Below are 20265 nucleotides of genomic sequence, written 5' to 3'. Positions count from 1 at the left end.
ACTGGTGTCAGACTTACTGGCTTCTGACTACCCGTAACGACTGCCAAGGATGTTCAATGACAGCCGGGACCTACAGTTTAACGTGCCATCCGAAACACAGTCATTGGTGTCTAAGATATACTTAGAAAGTACATACAAACTTAGAAAAGTTGCATTGGTACTTGCCAGACCTGGAATCGAACCCGCGCCCTCATACTCGAGAGGTTGGTTCTTTGCCCACTCGGCCACCACGACTTTCCTTGACCACGACTTGACAAAAAATGTATTGTATTTTATAAAAATGCACAAGCTTTCTGGTAAAGGTAGCCTTTCCATGTAAAGCACTGCTTATCTGGATCCGATGAGAATGACTAGAAGCCGACCCCAAAATTGTTGGGAAACGGCTAGGCAAATGATAAAGTTACGTAACGATGTGTTTTTCTAAATGAAAAAGTACCTACTAAAGGCTAAAGGGGCTACTTCCAACGCTAATAAATACATAAATACATGTCTGGTTATGGTCTGACCCGTTGCTTATTAAATCTGATTTCATAAAGAAAAAAACAGAGCTCATTCTGTTACAAGAAGGTAGGGATCAAGGATCACAACTTTTTGTATCGTCCCACGTTTATAATGAAATCTTCAGCCCAATTCGTGGACATATGATACTGTTTTTCCTGCTCACTCGGTCCAGACACGGTGTATAGTTTGAGTCATTCATTCTTTGTTAAAAATGAACATTGCATTGTTTCATTTGCCTTGTGTTGTATTTTTTTTCGGAAGTTTGGTGTTTTATACAAATTACGAAATAATCAACAGATGTGACCGAATTATGTAAATAATTTACTCATTGCAAGATGATATTTATCTGGCAATTTCTGGAATACTTTTTTCAATTATAAATGTAAGATAAAATTACAACTCGCAAACTTTCCGACGTTTGCGAATACCTACTTTGTTCATCATCATCATCAGCCTATCGCAGTCCACTGCTGGACATAGGCCTCTCCAAGTGCACGCCACTGAGATCGATTGTTAATTGTTAATTGTTGTCAAAGAAAGCATTTTTTTATCAAAGGCAAAGAGCAACTCGTTTTGAACCCACGATGTCTATTATCAAATAAAAAATTTAAAAGATACTCTTACACAAAAAGTTAAGGAAACATTATTTCTATTTTTTTTTTAATGCAAACTGTGTCACTACTTGTCTACCTCAATGATCACAAAATAATTTGCAGTCTAAATAAGCAATTTTATACATTCCAGTCTATATTATTTATTTTTTTAAACTTCCTTAATTTGCCAAAGCGACATCTTGTGAGGAGTAGCCAAATCACTACAGCATACGACAACAACGTGTGTTCAAGAGGTACTAAATCTTATTAAGAGATGGCGCTGTTCTTACAATTGTATTACGTCATCAAACTTTTTGTGGCCACTACCATTTCAGAATTTTCCAAGTTTTCCGAACCGAACGGCACCACTCGGTTTCTAGGGTCGTACCGACGGTAAATAAGAACTGCCAACTACTGATGCGAAGCGAAAGTATTATATAGTCAGGAGCCGGTTTTGTAACAAAATCTGCTATTATCCTGTAATATTTTTACAGCTTTTGTGGATGTTTTTTACCAATTGAATGGATGCGAAGACGAATTCCCAATGAATCTTGTTATCATTTCCATGTTATAGAATTAAGGGACTAATCATCATAGTTTATGTATTTTGAGAACTTCTGGCAACTTGTGCAATTGCTTTGTGAACCTAATCTTGCCCCGTTTCTTGGTTCATGTTTAATTAAAACAACTTTTTTCATATAAACATCTTTTTTTTATTCCAACTTATAACCATACATAATATACACAGTACAAAAAAAACTTCCTAATACAGCAATAAGGACAAAAAGAAATTGTCACATACTTTGTTTAACTATCATTTTGTAACATAACCAAATTGAGAAATCTAGTAATAGGATAAACTTATCTACATGCCGTGTTGTAATGTACAATGCTTCGAGCGAATACGTTTGTTTTACTTCAATACAATAACTTAAAAGTATACAATTCTTAATATGTACTCGATGGAATTCGAATTAAAATTTACACAATACATACATATCACTATAGCTACAATTAAGCTGTAAATAACCTGAAGAGTTTTATTTGTATTTCAATTAAGGAACATAAAACATATCCACATCTCAACGATATCACCATAATCAGACTAATTTACATTGCACATACTCCGATCGCGACCGTCGGACTAAATCACATTTCGAGTACACTTACACACATAACTGGTACACAATCGACTCGGACGCTTAACATGGCATCTATACACGAACGGCGCACAGCGCGTATCATACTCGCTCCCAATCTTACGTTTAAATGCGGAACTTAGCAATTAATGTTACGTTCGAGGTTGAGATCAAATGCGGGAGGCCGGCCCGTCTTCACTTGGCTTCGGCGAGCGCCTCCTCTAGGCAGCACAGAGAATCTTTTACCGCGTGGTACACAATATTCTTTATCTGTAGCTTATCTTCTTTGTTGGAGTGCTGGCGAGACAACCGCCTAAACTGTTGCGCGAGCTCGAAACACCGCGAGACGTTCTCGGGTGAAACGAAGTCCTCGGCCACTTTGATGCAGTCTAGGAGATTTCTCACTTGATGCGGCGCTCCGGCCGGGATGAAGACGGCGTCTCCGGGGCACTGCAGTATCGCATAGCCCTCGACTCCGTACTCCCGGTACAGGCGTTCGCGTAGCGCAGCGTCGAGGTACCAAGTTTGGTCGTGTACGGGGTCGTGTTGAGGTCGCGGTCGCGCTCCTCGTTCTAATTCAGCTCGGACTAGGAAATCACGGATTTTATCCGCATCTTTAGCGGCGTATATGTGCCAGAGGGCTGCGGGTGGCTTGACGCGGGCGCGGCGACGCGACAGCACGTCGACTCCTGCCTCCTCAGCCGCACGCGCTGCTTCGCGTGCTCTCTCGGCTGCGTCTGCCGGAGCGCTGGCGTGAACCATCACGTTGACAGCGTCGCTTACATCCAAATGAAGATTAGTGGTACCGCCCGCTCCTCCATACGCGGTGTACATCTTCGGTCCGAGATCAGGACGGACGAAACATTCGGGTAATCGCGCAGCTAGGTTTAACTTCCCTGTGCGAGATGTGTATTCACTTAATGGTAACGCACGCATGAGATCGTCGAATCGCGCTGGGAGAAGCTCGGCAAAGTCTTCGCCCGGTGGCCAGTCTTTTAGTTTGAGCACCATTGGAGCGCCGCGTTCGTCACGTAATCTCTTGGCGGCTAATTCGAATCCATCCCAGAATTTCTTGCCCAACTGATAGGGCACCACTAAACCGGACGCACAATTGACCAAATCGACTCTCGTTTCACCGAAGTCCCGAGAGAAACTCTCTGGACTCCATAAGTCTTTATCGAGAATGGTCGATACGTCTGAGACTAGAACTGGTTGACCGCGTTTCCACTGGTCCTGTAACAATGAAAAACATATCATTAGTAAGGCTTTTGTATTTCTATCCCTATCTCCCATATCAATTGAATTGAGCAAATCTAAACCAAATCTGTTCATTCGTTTTTACATTATAAAAAATGACTAAAGAAGTGAGAGCCTTGATTATGCATAAAAAATAACTAATAGGTACTATCACTCATATTTACCTGGAAGGGTTTATAGTTCCCGGGGTGCATGGGGTCGGTGAGGTGCAGCAGTTTGCCGTCGCACAGCCACGCGTGCGGCACGTCGGGGTACAGCAGCTTCGACTCCGTCAGCGTCATGATACGAATGGGCAGCTCCTCACGACTCCGCCCACTCCTATCGTACCGCTTCACTACATTCGACAACGCAAACGGTTTCACTTCACCGTCTTCATCTTTCTTCTCATCAACAACACTAGAAATGACGTCATCGAGGATGTCGCTTTTGCTTTTCTTTTGTTTCTTTTTAGGTTGCGTGTCACCGCCCTCTGGCGCCGGTCGGATGAGTAGCTCCCGTAACGTTGAGAAGTTCCCTCCTTCTTCAGAGTCGGATGAACTGGACTCGGACTTTTCTTCCTCAGCTTCAGTCTTGAGAGGTATGTCGGAAAGCCAGCTGACGACTGAGCTCCCAGTCTTGCCGTTCTCAGATTTGACCGGTGATGAGCCGTTGGCAGCTGCGGCCTCTTCTTTAACTTCCTCCTTTTTAACGTTCTGTAAATAATGAAGTTAATGTTAGATGATTGTATTTAAAGAGAAATGATGGTAATTTGATTGAATGCTTTCTTAGATAACTCTAAAATATTATTTTTGCTGATTTATGAGATTATTAATTCGAATCATTATTATTTACTCTTAACTATCATAACAGCTTTGCTTGACATGAAATTACAAAGTGTACTAACGTTCATAAGGGCTCGGTGCAACAACCGCCTGGCGGCCGCGCGTGTCTGCGGCTGCGCGGGGGGCGCAGTCCCGCAGGCGCAGGGCGGGAGGGCGAATGCCGAGCGCAGAGCGTGTGCCCGCGCCGCCGCCGCGTGTAGGGCTCCGCCCGCGGCTATCTGGGTCAGCAAAAGCCGTCTTGCTGGGTGAGCTCCGCCCGAGGTGCAGGTTAGCCAACTGGAATATGATGATTCATTAGTATGCTTTTAAACAAACACGATAATGTTGATATCATCTATCATAGTGCATTTTACTTTTGTATTTACAAATCTAAATTCAAAAGGCTCATGAAGCATTGTTTTGTTTGTTTTTATATTTATCTCAATTTTTGGTTAACTATTTGCAAGATAACTTCCAGTAACTACACGCATAGGTGCCCGCTTTGCAAAAGAGTTTATATATTATGTGCTTTGCTGGCTACTTGTGAATGACAGCCAACAACATATTTTTGTTGTGTAGCATATATTTACAATGGCTTGTTGTGGGATAGAGTAACCAGAGTTATTATGTAGATACTCACCCAAAGGAATCTCTCTCGCCGTTGGTGTTGTTGGCGTTTGACGAGTTGTTGGTTTCAGTTGGAGGGGTTGCAGTTTCGCCGCCTGATGTTCGCGACTATGAACAAAGAATTATCAATATTAAAGACACATTCTTTCATATTCATTCATATTAATTTTAATTTTTTTACAGCAACATGTTATATGGAATTACATATATCTTGGAAGTCGTGTCTAAAATATTTACCTTATAACAATCTAAGCACACAACGAATCCGCATTTTCCGCACGTCCAGTGGAAGTTGAACAGCGTAGTTTCACAGACATCGCACATTTCTCTCACTCCCTGAACCACACGTTTCCATGCTATCGTCTTATCTGTGAAAAACAAAACTCGTTAGCATCAAGTATTGAAACGTGACAATCATTATTCTTAGTTTAACTGCAGTCGTAACTTACCATCGTTTAGGTGATGGGATTCCGCCTCCTTCTCTTGTTGTAGCAGTTCACAGAACTGGTCTCCAATCTCCCTTAATAGGAAGCAACTCATCTCGATATCTAACTCAGCCGCACCAGCTGACGACGACAGCCATAGCTTTTTATCATCCTGTTGACAAATAAAGACAATTCGTTAATAATATTCTGCAACATCTTCTTGATTAGAAGAATTAGAAGTCAGCTTGTAAGTTTGAAAGCTTTTGAAACCTGCTGCTTACCTCTTCAGCGTCTTTGTAAGGATCCGAGAAGCCGGCGATAGCCAGCTGCCTGTTTTTGGCGTACTTCAGTCTTCGGAAAGCGTAGAACCGGCAGAAGATATTCGGCATGTCCTTGTCTCTTTGCGCGGGTGACCAGCGGCACTCCCGACACTTGGCCAGGCGCGGCGCTACCTCGAAGCACGGCCCGTTTTGTAGGAACGAGTCGGGCTGCGGCCGGGAGGCGGGGGAGGATTGCGCAGCGCGGCGCGGGGGCTCGTCTCGTCGCCGGCCTCCGCGACCGCCTCCGCGCGTCCGCCGCCCGCGAGCTCGACCGGCGCCGCCGCGTCTGCTCGACGTACTGCCGCTGCCACTCCCGCTACCACCAGAATCCGAGTCTTTATCATCACTCTCCTTGTCACTCTCACTCCCACTCTCAGATGCCTTCTTCCTCTTCGGTTCATCACTAGCCTTGCGTGGCACTGCACCTTTTTTTCTTTTCGCCTTAGGCGGCTTTCTCTTAGGAGGCGCAGCTGACTCGCGGTCCGAGCTCGAGCTATCCTCTTCTGCGTCATCTACACGACCATTCGCCTCTTTTGGCTTCCTTGGTTTCGTTGTCTTACGCGCACCACGCTGTATTGACTTCGCAGCTACTGGCACCACTATGTTTGAACTTGAATCGTCCGGTTCCGATACTCGGTTTATCGTCATAGGTAATGTGATACAAGTGCCTCCACCACCCGAACAGTCTCCTTCGCCGATAGGTGCTGTCTCATGTCGCTGTAGCCACGCCTTCTTGCCTAGATGTCGGACGGGTGCACCGCTGTTATCTCTGGGAGATTGCGCTGCTTTCGCGGGCGTGTCACCGTCAGCCCCGGGCGTGACTGGAGGGGTTGCCGGAGGTGCAGGCGGCGTTGGTGCAGTTGGCGGGGCGGCTGCAATAGGCGGTGATGCGGCCACCGGAGGTACAGGCGTTGCAGGAGCTGGACTAGCTGCGGGCGTCAGATGTGGCGCTGGTGAAGCACCCGCCGCTCGCTCAGGTGTAGCCACACTGCCATCAGCAGAGGGCACGCGAACATCGCAAGGCGGTCCTGGTGCCTGAGGTGCGGGCTCAGAGCCATGTGGCGTCCGGCCCGTGCCAGCGGCTGCCGCTATTAAAGGTTCTGGCGCTGATGGTTCCTCGAGTCTCCGCCGCTTGGCATCGGCTTCAGGGGGGTCAGAAGCGCCTCGTCGCCGGGGCGAAAGGCGTTCGGGGTCGTCGCGCGTCACACCCAAATCTAATGGCTGCAGCTGGCATGGTGACGTTGAGTTGGAGTCCACTACCGCGCGCTGCGGCGGCCGCGGCTCCGGAGTGCGCGAGTGCGCCGGGGGAGGCGGCCGCGAGCGCTGCGCGTATGGCGGCGGGTAGGGGACCGGCGGCTGCTCCACCTTGCTGTGCGGCATGGGGGGCTCGACGGCCACTGTGTAATGAGCCGGACCCGGTCCAGGGCCCGGTGAATTGCACGGAGGTTTGCCGTAAATGTGGGGAGGAGCCGGACTTGACACCTTAGGCTTCACAGGCTGTGCAGTTTGGTAGTAAGCCGGCGACCGTGGAGGTGGTGGTTGGTACATCCGCCGCGCGTTCTTATCCTGTGCGGGTAGAGCCGCGTGCGGTGACGTCTGTAATGTAGGATGTGGGTGAGGCGGCGCGTGTGGGGACGGTCCTGTCCGATACGTCCGCGACGGTAGGTAGTGTGGGTTCGGCTCACTCCGCGGCTTGCTAGGGTAAGGGTGCTTCTGTTCAAGGTGTATTTGTTTAGGGTCATGTTTGACTATCACAGAGTTCTTCTCTGGGACCAGCGGCGGCGGTGCCGGTAAATGCTGGTCTTTCATTTTATCATATCGATACGGTGAATAGTTGTATGGGGCGAAGTTAGGTTCGCCTTTAGGTAGGGAGGGATGTGATTGTTTGTCTGGTTTAGAGGGGATGGAGATGCGGGCGTGCTGCGCGTGGTAGTCCGCCGGGGAGGTGGCCGGGGGCCGGGTGGAGGGGTGCGAGGGGTGCGCGGGGTGCCCGGGCGGGTGTCCGGGCGGCGAGTAGTACGCGCGGTCGGGCGGAGGCGCGCGCAGACGCTCGTGCTCCTGCGCGCCGCCGCGGCTGGGCGCCAGGCTGTGCAGCAGCGACCACGACATGCGCTCCCGCTGCGACAAAACAATATCCTTTGTAAATATTTACACATTTGTAATTGCTATAGTCTATTTTTGTAATGTAATTATTTATTTTAATTCAATTATAGTCAAGGGTGAATTAATACCTTTTGATTTGCCAGCCTGAGAGATTCCTCGAAATGCCGTGAAACTAATTTTGAGGCAGCATTTTCGTGATCCCTCCGTTCTTTTTCTTCTCTCTCTTGTTTTTCCCTCTCGCGTTCTCGTTCCCTCTCCCTCTCACGTTCTTGTTCTAACCGTTCTCTCTCCTTTCTCTCTTTTTGTTGCTTCTCCAACATCTCTCGTTGCTCCTGTTCCCTTCGATCTCTGTAACCAAGGATAAAAGTTACGATGAGTAAAATGAGATCACAGTAATGGTTGAAATTGCTGTGTAATGATAAAAAACTATATAAAAAACATTATTGGTTTTATTTAGTTAAACGGTCATTGCATAACAATAACTATCAATGTGAACATATAATGAAAGTATAGAATAATCACGACTATAAAGCGTAACGGGAGTTATGTAACCTGCGTCTACGCAACTTTCCTAAGTGATAAAACTATGCGATTAAAGTGGGTCAAGGTCATTCACTAGAATTATACAATTTTCACTATATATTTTGGCTAATTTTAGGTACTACATACATCAGGAAACGGCTAACTTCTGAACCACCGTTTAAGGAAAATTTGCCATCGTATTAAAACAGCAAAGTTTCAAGGGCCATAAGGAAAACCAAATACATATAAAAAAGGTTTTAAAAATATTTGTCTCTATTATTTTCCTTTTACGTTGTACTTCTTTCTGACCTCTTGACCTCAAGCCATTACGTTTATTTCTGCGAAGTAGCACAAGAAATAAAATAACTAATAGCTTAAAGACCAAATTAGCGCTTATTTGTTTACTAACTTCAGCTATAATTGTAATCGGATATAACTAAAATCCGATTAGAAACACGGAAAGGTTTTACTTCTGACCTTCGCCCTTTTAAGAGCACAGCTTAAGTTTCACAACAAAGTTGAAAATCTAATAAAAACTACACAATTGTTACGTTAAACCTTTTTACGACGACCGATACGGTTTACTACTTTACAACTAGTAGTATAATATGTACTATTTTTGCACGAAACTGACTGAAAACGGCTTTGTATTGAATCAAATGCCATTAAAGAGCGAGTTTTTATACAAAAAAATGAAATACATAAGGACTACTTTGTACGACCTACAACGTGGCCTCAAAATCATAAATTTTTTGATCAAGCGTTCAAATTAAGGACTACATAACATACTCAAGGAACGTTTCGAGATAATTTCAGAATTTCTGGTTGGTTCGGCTGTGTTATTTAATTGAAAAATGTTGTTACTTACAACCGAAGAATTCGTACTCGTACAAACTTGCGAGGAATGTTTACATCACACATCATGGAGTTCCCCTATTCAAAATGTATGTATCATTAACCAAAACGGTGTCCGTTTAATTATTTTTCCTGATATATTTTAGTTTCTAAAAAATAAATTAATCTTCGTGTTACTGTGCTTGTCAATAACGTCTGCTGTCATGTCATGTCATAGACAATTTTAACGATTATAATCTGAGCGGTACATTACAGCGTAGTCTTTTCAGCCAGTATTAAATATGAAATCTCTTTGGTGAGTTCCTATTGTTACAAAAAAAAAAAACATTATTTCATTTCTTTTCCCACTATTGGTCTTTGTTGTCATTGTGGAATGCATTAATGTAAAAGTTATTTTAAATATTACTTTTTAAGCTTATTTATTTGATTTTATTAGAGTTAAAGTTTAGCCTTCAACATTTACGCTATCTTTATGTGCATGTATTAATGCAATTGTCATAAACAAACAACCAATTAGTATTAAAGCAAAAAAATATATTACAAGTTATTACAGTAATGTATTACTATCATGATTATTTGAGGTTTTATTATCTAGATATCAATCAGTCATAAAAAATCGAACGATTTCTTATCTACTGTTAATGTACAATTAATCACTGTACGTGCACAATAATAATAGGATCAGTAGATTTATGTAAGTAGATAAAAGTACTCGTAATTACCTACATACAAATTTAAGACATTGAGGTAGGCTGGCAACAGTTTGCTTAAGTGTTTTACAGTTTTAGACAGTATCATGATGTACTAAGAGCTGAGTATAAAAAGATAAAATTAATCGGCTTAGCATGATGTCATTAGCAATTCTTGGAAGCGACAAAAGTATGCAGAATGCATCAGAAATACTTTATTAGCTAAGCGTCCAAAAAACGAATGTGCGAAACAGATAATAAAATCGTGCTCATTCCGATTATACGCGCAAACGACTGTCTGGCATTACCGTTCAATGACCTTGGCCTACAGTTTTGAATGCTGACGACATACACAACCTTGGACATGCTTTGTTGAACGCATCCATAGCATTGTTGACAGCACTCCAGATTTAAATGACCAGATATTTATGGACTTGTACTAGGAAACGTGTGAGAAATCTACGTAGCGAATTCAATATTCATAATATAACTAAGTAGGTACTTATACTTGATCAATACACGTGGATAATTCGTTTCAAATGGTTCCGAGGTTATGAAATCGTGAGATTGTTATTCTAAAACTTATAAGCGAACAATGATTGATTGATAAAACAAAAGAAGGATTTATAATATTTTGATAGGTAACTACTACTTGAGGAAATACTTGGGTAAGTAACTTCACTCAGTTAAATTAAGTTAAGTACATTTGCGTTCGTGTGTACTAGGTTACATAAAAATTATAACAGAGGTGATTCAGATTATTATTGATAACGGAACGGTCGATAAAATGTTAAACTCTTGATAGATCGATGTTGAGTAAAAACTTATCTCATTTATTAAATCCTGATATATATTTGCTTGGAATTTCCGCTTCGTGGATTATGACCGTTCCCAACGGCTACATGTTGCAAAACTTAATAATGTATTCTAATAAAACAAAGGAAAAGAGTCAACTAAATATTAGTTGACTTTTTCTTCCCAAACTTTTTGCAGAAAAACGACATGCTATTTACATAACATTCTAAGAAAACCTACAAAGAAGTTTCAAAGTCTATAAATAACGTTACTAACACAGTGCGATCACAACAAAGATTAGTAACATAATAAGATTATTACATAAGCCGTAATGTCTCACTGCACGGCAAAGCCATTTAAAAGTTAATTGTAATAGCAGCGATTAAGAATTAACCGTTACCATGAAAAAGCCATTAAGAGTTAAATGAAGTGTTAAATCGCAGAATAACATTATGCATACAATGAGTTCTGTAACAATTAAAACCTTATTCCTTTTTACTAGCCAATGATAAAAACATGCCATGATAAATTTATCATTAAAGTCTTCATCATTATCTATCTTAGGTACACAATGATAAAAACCTATAACTTTTTATTAATACTTTTCGCACAAATGTTTATCGTTTCGCGTATTTTATCTACTTCCGAACATTTCATTAATGATTAGTCATGATCATTCGATATTGAATTTATCTACGTAGGTACTCAATATATCTGAAATATCTTTTAATAAATAATCTTTGTGGATTACTTATCTGAAAAAAGTTATGAAGTCATTATCTTTTATTCGCATTTTCCCTAACCTATCTTTAAAAACAATATTTTGATATTATCAGTTTATTAAGATACTTGACTGATTATTACAAGGTTAATTGAAATTTCAGGCATTCTTTTACCAAAATACACACACGCTTTTAATTATTTTCACGGGGAAAATACCGCAGAAAATGCTAGCAGTATGCTGCCTCCTGCTGTAATTATAAAATCAAAAAAAAACAGTAAACATACCACGCGTTAATTTAAAATTATCCGTGTCCGCTGCTTATTAATAACGCCGACCTCAATAAACACTGATATAATTTGAACAACTAAATGCAGACTTAATAAACATTCAACACGACAAGTCAAGGTTAAAAACCACATCTTTACAAATTCATTATTCATTCAAGATCGTTATTTGCTTAGTATCAAGTTATGAACAATAAGAACCGGATAGAATCAAGAAGGTCACACATTAATGAACGCAAATAGATTTTCCTGTTACGTATTCATATAAACCTGTTTGCTATTTACGTTGATAAAGAGGCTTATTTACAACAGAAAATATATTGCCATAATAACAAAGTTGGAAATACCCACGACATGTATAATAAGTGACTAGGTATGTAATTTTTCTCTCCCTTTTCCATCAAACTTTTGTGTAGCTGTATTGCTTGAGCTCTTTCACCAAAAGATTCCATTCTTTCTGTTTTACTTTTCATTCGTTTATAGTTCTTACGAACACGTTTCGTTCGGCGTACCACCAAATGGACTAAAACATGGAGAGCTCAATACATAGGCACTACAAATGCATTCAAAGCAAATTGGAAAAAAATACGCTCCGAGAAAATTCTGGGTAAAAACTATCATGATGAAATGGAATACGGATCGGGTGCATTGTACAAAACAAAAAAATACTACAATGGCTGTTAGAATCTACATAGGATAGTTTTTCTCGGAATGGAATCGCACTGAAATGGGACGGAACGAGGATACTGCGAAAGCATTAATAGAGCCCCATATAGCGTTTGTAAATACTCGAAAAAGCATACCTACTTTTATTCGAATACGGAAAATTCTGTATTGAATTAAATATATTTTTAACTAAAAATAAAACTTATAATCATGAAGTAAGGAAAGATTCCAAAAATAATTACATATTCGTGTCATTTTCTAATTACTTTTAGAGTAGTTAACTGCTGTGGTCAATGAGTGAAATAACACAATGCATCAAGTATGTATGACTGTATCATGTATGTATTTGACTAAAAGTGGCACAGCCATAACCTACGACAAGGTATTTTACACAAGACATCTGGCTGTAATGGGTCATAATCAGCTAAAACTTACTTCGGGTCTTTTCAAACATTTAGCAGGTAATAAACATTTATAATTACGTCTATACAGGGTAAACTTTTGACGAGCATCCTCATCTTTTAAAACGACAAGTCCTTTTTTTCTTGCATTTTGGATTACAAAGACCCTTTTCTAAATAAATCTGTATCAGTTTCAGGTTTGCAGGTAACGTTCTTTTGTTACAAAAAAAAGTTTGAATCAGCTGACAAACAGCTGTGAAAGTTAATGCCGCAAAAAAAACAAGTAATAATAACAGCAGTGTAGTCGACGACAATAATAATGACATGTTATTTCTTAGTATACATAAATAGCAGGAAAATTACTGCTTTGAGCTTGAGCACACTATTTCCTCATAATCGAGTTTATTATGTACATAGCGAGCCGGTCACGTGAGGTCAAATGAGTAATAACTCCATTTTATTTTGGGTAATAACCAGCGAATGAATGACGTAGATCTATAAAGAAGTGTCGTAAATTTTGCTGATTTGCATGCAAGAACACGTTTGGCCGATTGAAAATAAACGTTTTTCCCATTCGTAAATCTTTTAAATGATTCAAGAAACGTGTCTTAAGAGCGCTATTACAAAATCGAATCGCTCAGGTTTAGGTAAATTAGACGATAGCCGGCAGCACTTGCGCGCGTGTGCGTCTAGTGAAATACGCAACGCACACCTGCGGACCGCCACGCGGCACAAACAAACTTGAGACTTTGCCACTTTTATTTTCGAAATAGTTTATTGGTTTTATAGTTTATGAAATATTATTTGTACCGATGAATTTTATAACCTAGAATAGCCCGATTGAGTTACAATAAACAAATAATCGTTTACAATTTTTAAATTATTTAATCGACAACCAAACTTTTCACCATGTTTATCAATTAGGTATAAGTAATTGATTTATAAAAAAACTAAAATCTATAATTCGTCTTCCATGTATTGTATCTTCATTTTCCTGCAACAATAAAAACTAGGAATGTAAATAGTTTATTAAAACAAATATGTCTGTTGCGAGTGACAAAAAATACTTATCATATTATTTGTACTGGTATCCGATTGAGTCTGATAATCTGAATTAAATATGCTTTCATTATCCTGCAAGAATCAAAGATATCCAATAATATTATGTTGCAACAGCGAAACTAACGACGATGACATTTACGTACATATTTCTATATAACCAACATCAAAAAAAGATAACCCAATCTATAACATTTTCGCATTAGAATATCATGGGTTAATACTTGTGTATATTACATTTCAATCAGATCATTATAATTATAACTAATAAATAAAATAAAAACTCACTAGTATCAAAACGAGTTCGTTGCGCAGGTTGCGCTATATTTTTCGAGCTCCGGCGAGTTTGCGCGGCGCATCAGCGAGCGATACGTCCTCCCTCGATAAGCGCTTGGCGCTGACTAAAGTTGAACACCGCGCGTCACAAGATTTATATTGATTTTTGCATTGCAAACAAAAATTATTTTAAAATATTGTTTTACTTTTAAATAGACCAATTTTTTTCAAAGCTTTATAACAATACCACCTTAATTATTAAATATGTTTTATTTGAATTTGGATTATACTTTCATAGATAAAAAATATAGTTTTGTACGGAAAATTGTCAGTAACTCTCAGTTTTATAGAATTATTTTTGGTGTATTACTGTATGAATTGTAATAAATTGGTGTAAGCAAGCACAAGTACAAGATATAGTTGTATCTTGAACATTTTTATAAATGGTTAAATTGCTATATCCTCGTAGTACTGAAGCATCAAAAGATTCCCAAAAGCAACATTTTATGAAACATCCTTTGCAGAGACAAAGATTTTACTGATGTACGTGGACAAATTAAAATATTTATTGAAAACAGCCCCAAGATAAATGATCAAACTTTCTTAATCTTATTTTTGTTTTTTTTTTGTGACTATATCCAAAGCATAATGACGCATCAAAACTCGTATAAAACTCGAAAATTTGTGATAGCCCTCTTAACAAATTAGCATTTAAATGTTAGCGGACTTGCTGTAGGTGTTATCTAATTTATAGAAAATTTTATAAATGTATTTTTATGGATAATATTATAATGAGAACTTTAATTAAATGACATTTGGCAATTTTCGACGCAGTATTGACTTTAGGTTCGATAACCTTTGCGTGTAATATTAGACATAGCTATACAATTAGGTATACATAATTAACTTTTGCTGACCTTGACTATGAATACTTCGGACAAATACGCTTAGGAAATAAAGCAAATAATTATTGAAACATGTTTGTATACTATAAGTTTGCAAAAATGTTAATTCATAGATGTGCTGTGTATGTACAATAATTAATAGGGTATTATGGGCCCAGTATACGTTCTTTGCAATTAAGGCGACCATTACCTACGTCAAGCAAAAATAATGTTCGAACAGCTTTACTGAACGTGACTGTACATAGCGAAATACATTTTATAATTTACATAGCGGAAACGGGATTAAAATTGATAATAAATAATTCAACATTCCGCAGTATTTAAAAGCAGCAATGACGGTATAAATAATAAAGTACCTATTTCCTAAACATTGTTCAAGAATAACTAGAATGTTGGCAAGCCACCAATAATGTTAGTATTTAGTATTTATCATTGCAAAGTTTTTCTAGCATGTCGACAGCGCTATTTGTGTCTGCAAAATGCTACTAGCTATTTTCGCGGCGACCTTGCAAGTTTTAATAAATATTCAGCTAGTTTTAACCTTAAATTTTCAAACAATAGTTTAGTTCCGTTTGCGTGGGTTTGTTTTCTATTATATAAAATGTCGTGTTAATAGAAATCGGTTGTGGTCTTGACAGTCAATCTTTAGAAACTAATTTGACATTATTTAATGTATTTAAATACAATGAAAATAACAATAGTACTATTATTTATTTGAATGTGTAGGTACGTTAAGGCTGACATAATGCTAAAGACAGTGTTTACAAGTTCGTTCATACTGAAAATATAGGTCAAAAGGAGCACCTTTATTTTAGTCCGAAAAGTGGGATTTCCTGTGGGGTATTTCATATGGTGATTCATGTTATCTAAAATATTGCCACAAAAGAAATAAAACTTTGACCCGAATGGCGATGGCGCCCAACTTATAACGACGTTCCAACAAAAAAGGGTAATATAAAATGTATATGGGTTTTTCTACTCAATAGCCAGTCATATTTTCCTGTCTGGCAATGCCTAAGTTACTAAGGCGTACGTATACTTTTGAATATTATGCTTCTGTCAAAAAAAATAACCTAAGCCTTAACCACTGATCTGACCAGCACATACGATCATACCAGACTCTGAGACATATGATCTATCTATTAAAATAAGTTGGAAGATAAAAATGTAAGTTATGCCTATAAGTAGTAGACGGCATGAGGAATTTTTTGCTTACAACAGAACATTTCATAGACGTTAAACAATAACACACAAATTATGTACAAGTTATTAACAACTTTAATTACAGTTATCTAATCTTTTAAAAAATAAGTGAAAAACAACCGCAAGACCAAAAAGATTACAGATTACCTACAACTTACAAACATTTGGCATCTACTAAGAATTGAAAAGATAAAGCGTTTCTAAATAAAGTCTGTTTACTTTTCGGACAACTCATTTATCAAAACAAATAATTAATTCAAACCATAAATAACCAAGCATTAAATGGCTTTCTCTTTACTACGAAATTCTCGTGAATTCATTAATTAGTGAACAATAACCTACTTTTATGAACCTCCATGTTTAGTTACTATTTACGTAATTTAACGTGTTATTCATAATTAATTATTGCCAACTAACCGTTCTGAGAAATTATCGGTAAATATTATTAAAATGCACATCTACGTAGAATCCAATATAGACAATTCGTGGATTTATAAACAAGGAAAACCCAGGGCATACTCATCTACTGGTTGCCAAGTCTGTTTCCATATTTTTTAGCAATTTATTGAGTCGGTAGTAGAAGAAGATTTTTTCGTTTGTATTTGGACCAGCACGTATTACATTTTTTTCCGAAAAGATACAACTCTGAATCGAGATTATCAAATTTATTTAGAGCCGTCTCGTAAGATTGAAATTAGCACACTTCGATGAAAGCAGCTCTATTTATTTTCAAAAATAACGTTCGCGCATAACATAAATAATCTCAAGTATTCGAGATAGCGAGCTGATAAAATAAGGTTAAGTTCCCTCAATGCTTCGTGCTTTTAGAAATATTGTGATGTGACTTCGTCCGCATTGCTGCTGTGACTCACGACACAAATAGTTTTATTACATTCTACAATCAAAGTGCTGACTCATTGTAAACAATCTAACAAATGCTACGTTTTACACAGGAAAAAGTTAAATTACTCGTGAGCACAATTGCCAAGAAATTAATTTAATTGCTGAGGTATTAAAACTTTGATATTTATGTGCCTGAACCATATTTGCGGTTTTATATGTACGTTTGTACAAATGGGGTTTTTTGTATAATGTAATCTCATTTCAATTCCCAATAATTTTGTGGTTTGTGTTTACATCGACCCAATAAAACACATAGTATTGAAGTTTATTGAGGTTCGTTGACCTTCGTTGACTCTAGTAGGCCGAGCTAATAATAAGTGAGAGTTAGCTCATTACCTTCAGATCAAATCATATCTAGCTTTGATATCCTATCGATAGAGCTTAATGCTAGGCATTTTTACCATTTCAAAAACATTTATAATTTTCTAAGGAATGTCAGTAATGAAGGATACTTAAATAACTACCTCCGTGTAAAATTGAGTTTGAATTTAGTTCTAGTGCACGACGAGTATTTCACCGAATTTCATTTCCTTTTCACTATTCAGATCACGGACCTATCTACACACTGAGACTACTGTGTAGGCGCTTTAAGCTCACGTCAAATAACTTTGTGACTCCAAAGTTTGCTAGTGATTGCAACATTCAAATCTACTAGGTGTCAAAAGGCCAACTTCAGAGGGACAAAGTTATTTGACGTGGACTAGGACTGGATGCAAGGGAACTCACCGTAGCAGTCTTTCATGTCTCTCTCTATCGTAGGTTGCCGCCGCGAGGTAATCATCCGCGATGGCATGATGCAGCGGCGCGTGGATCGGCGGCTGATACCGCTGCTTCCACAGCAGCTCGCTGGGGTAGAGCGTGGGCGGTGGCGGGGGAGGCAGGTGCAGCAGGGGCGGCGGGGGGCCTCCGCCGTAGCCGTGCGCCATGCCGCGCCACTCGCGCTCCTCCACCGAACTGGCCGAGCCGCCCGACCGGACTCCGCTCACTCCCGAGTCGGACCTATCGTCCGCATCTCGCGCGCACACTATCACACAGTCGTCCTCCTCGGAGGCCACGGCGCTGGCAACACCATCCGCGACCGCACTCACTTCACTCTTCACTTCACACTCACTCGCCTTCACTTCCTCCTGTTTCACGCACTTGTCGGTTTCCTCACTGACTTCGACGACATCACTTGCACTCACACTTTCTGAGACACCTGTAACAATAGAAAAAAACTGTTAGAACTGCAAATCTAAAGAGCAAAGGGTTGAGAGTAATAACGGTTTCCACATGTAAAACAAATCATCTGGAATTGCGAGTTTTCAAAATAATTTATCAAAGCCGGTACCCGTGTCTCGCTGTCAAAACGGATTAATATTGTGTTATCAACGAGCTGCCAGCTGCATATTTTCAAACGGCTGACGTCAGTGTTCAGTCCGTCGGTCGTGTCGGCACGTTTGGGACGGAGCCAAAGTAAGCCCATTCACACTACACTACACCCACGCATATAAATAAGTACGTAAAAAATAATGTATTGTATGGTTGGTAAGTACAATTAGATTAGCATCAAGAGAAAGGCATTGCAACATTTGAATTTTTATTTTAGGCCGAAGTAAGTAAACATTTGCTTTTAAAATGTAGTTAAACAGTTGTGTATTATGTATGCACACGTGAATAACCAATTGACGATTGCGCAACCACTTGACTGAATACATACTCAACAGACATGTAAATCACTCGTGTGACGTTATTGGCACAATATTAAATGATCCAAATGAGTAGGTAAATAAAATATTTCATAACACATTAACCGGAACAGGAAGATAAGGTCATGAAGAGATATGGCGGCGTGGGTAGAGCTGGTGGAAGTAACATGTTGGCTGTTGGCAGTCGGGCCCGACCGGCCGTACGTGAATGACGTCTGGAGACGCGCCAAGCAGAGCCGCCAGCGACTGCCCGGACATTTGGCGCTCCACCAGAACGAGGACAATGTGATAAAATCCCGGGGTGACACGTCATACGTATACAAATTACTAACACAATAACTTACCGAAGAAGACTACTCTGACTTTTATTTGGGAAAGGCAACAATCTACTTCATCATGGGTCATGTCATGAATTATTCCAGATGTTACATACAATTATATCTACTAATGGCTATGAATGTAGGTAATAGCACAACTACTTAATTGCTAATAAAATAATCAGAAGCAGCGAACATTAAACTGCACGAGCAAAAAATAAATTCCTTCCTAAGTAATAATCTTACAAACGCGCATTTCTCGAGGTTTTTCTTGTTATTAACACGCGATTGCATTTTAATTTCCATAAACATGCAGAAAAAACGACCGATAAAAGTAAAGGCAGCCAGCACGCGACTATAGGTATGGACATCAAGGTGATTCATAAAGCATTTTGCATACAAATTATGCAAATTGCTATTTAAGTAGGTAAGCGAGTTATACCTTCTTACTTGTAACATAGACATTAATACGAATGCCTTTATTCGGATACCTAAACTATGAAAATGCAATTAAATTAGTTTTTAAGGCAATTTATCAGCACGTGTACGTAGGTGAATATTAATACATACCTACTTACATACACACTTATCCACTGAATTCGAAACGACACCTACACAAAAGAGCGAGCCTGCATGTCGAGCGAACAACAATGGAATTTTAATGAGAGAGCTGTTAACGAGGATCCTCATCTACATAATCGCATAAATAATTATTCATAACAAACATTAACAGAGAAGAAACTGGCGATTGTGTGCTGCCTACAGCTGGTCATTATTCACGGGGTGCGTGAGCCGGGAGATCTCATCTCAGCCGGCGCATAATGATATGATAATGTATCGCGATATGGTTGCGCTCGAGCCGCCATTTTTAATGCATCCGAAGATTACTCACCGGCGCGCCGTGTTGAGAACCGGTTACAGCGAAATCTACTACGCTTCGCTAACAGCCCCCAGCAACATTCCTTTCCTGTTATGGTGACGCACCACACGTTCGCACCTACACCAAATTAATGATCCGACTTAAAATACTTAGTAATTTAACACTAATCGCCGTACGACCCACTCCAATTACCTGAGCTATTGGACCTTCACTCCACTTTTAACTGTCAAAACAACATGCCGAGTAGACGTTATCTAAACCTTGGAATTGCAAATACTTAATTAAACGTCACAGGCAAATATAAATGCTAATCTAATCGTAAAACAAACAGTG

The 20265-nt window shown here is 39.6% G+C and overlaps 1 protein-coding gene and 1 long non-coding RNA gene across 2 annotated transcripts in view; both read right to left on the bottom strand.

Annotated features, from left to right (window-relative positions):
• Window positions 1-1783: 1783 nt before the first annotated feature.
• Window positions 1784-20265, bottom strand: part of LOC110371995 (uncharacterized) — a 190056-nt gene continuing 171574 nt past the window's right edge. The window contains exons 9-17 of the mRNA XM_021328494.3: window positions 17774-18245; window positions 7894-8113; window positions 5624-7780; window positions 5367-5514; window positions 5155-5285; window positions 4931-5025; window positions 4374-4587; window positions 3655-4182; window positions 1784-3466 (exon numbers count right to left, since the gene is read on the bottom strand). Coding sequence (XP_021184169.3) covers window positions 2429-3466; window positions 3655-4182; window positions 4374-4587; window positions 4931-5025; window positions 5155-5285; window positions 5367-5514; window positions 5624-7780; window positions 7894-8113; window positions 17774-18245 — 5003 coding nt within the window. The 3' untranslated portion in view covers window positions 1784-2428. The remainder of the gene's footprint in view (window positions 3467-3654; window positions 4183-4373; window positions 4588-4930; window positions 5026-5154; window positions 5286-5366; window positions 5515-5623; window positions 7781-7893; window positions 8114-17773; window positions 18246-20265) is intronic.
• On the bottom strand, window positions 13567-14150 carry LOC135117179 (uncharacterized). Its single transcript, XR_010276680.1, has 2 exons — window positions 14049-14150; window positions 13567-13835 (listed from the first exon to the last, which is right to left on the bottom strand). It is a non-coding gene; the product is annotated as an uncharacterized LOC135117179 (long non-coding RNA).

This window comes from Helicoverpa armigera, chromosome 7 (genome assembly GCF_030705265.1).
Source record: "Helicoverpa armigera isolate CAAS_96S chromosome 7, ASM3070526v1, whole genome shotgun sequence".
NCBI classification, from domain to species: domain Eukaryota; kingdom Metazoa; phylum Arthropoda; class Insecta; order Lepidoptera; family Noctuidae; genus Helicoverpa; species Helicoverpa armigera.
This window is presented reverse-complemented; position numbering and strand designations above follow the sequence as displayed.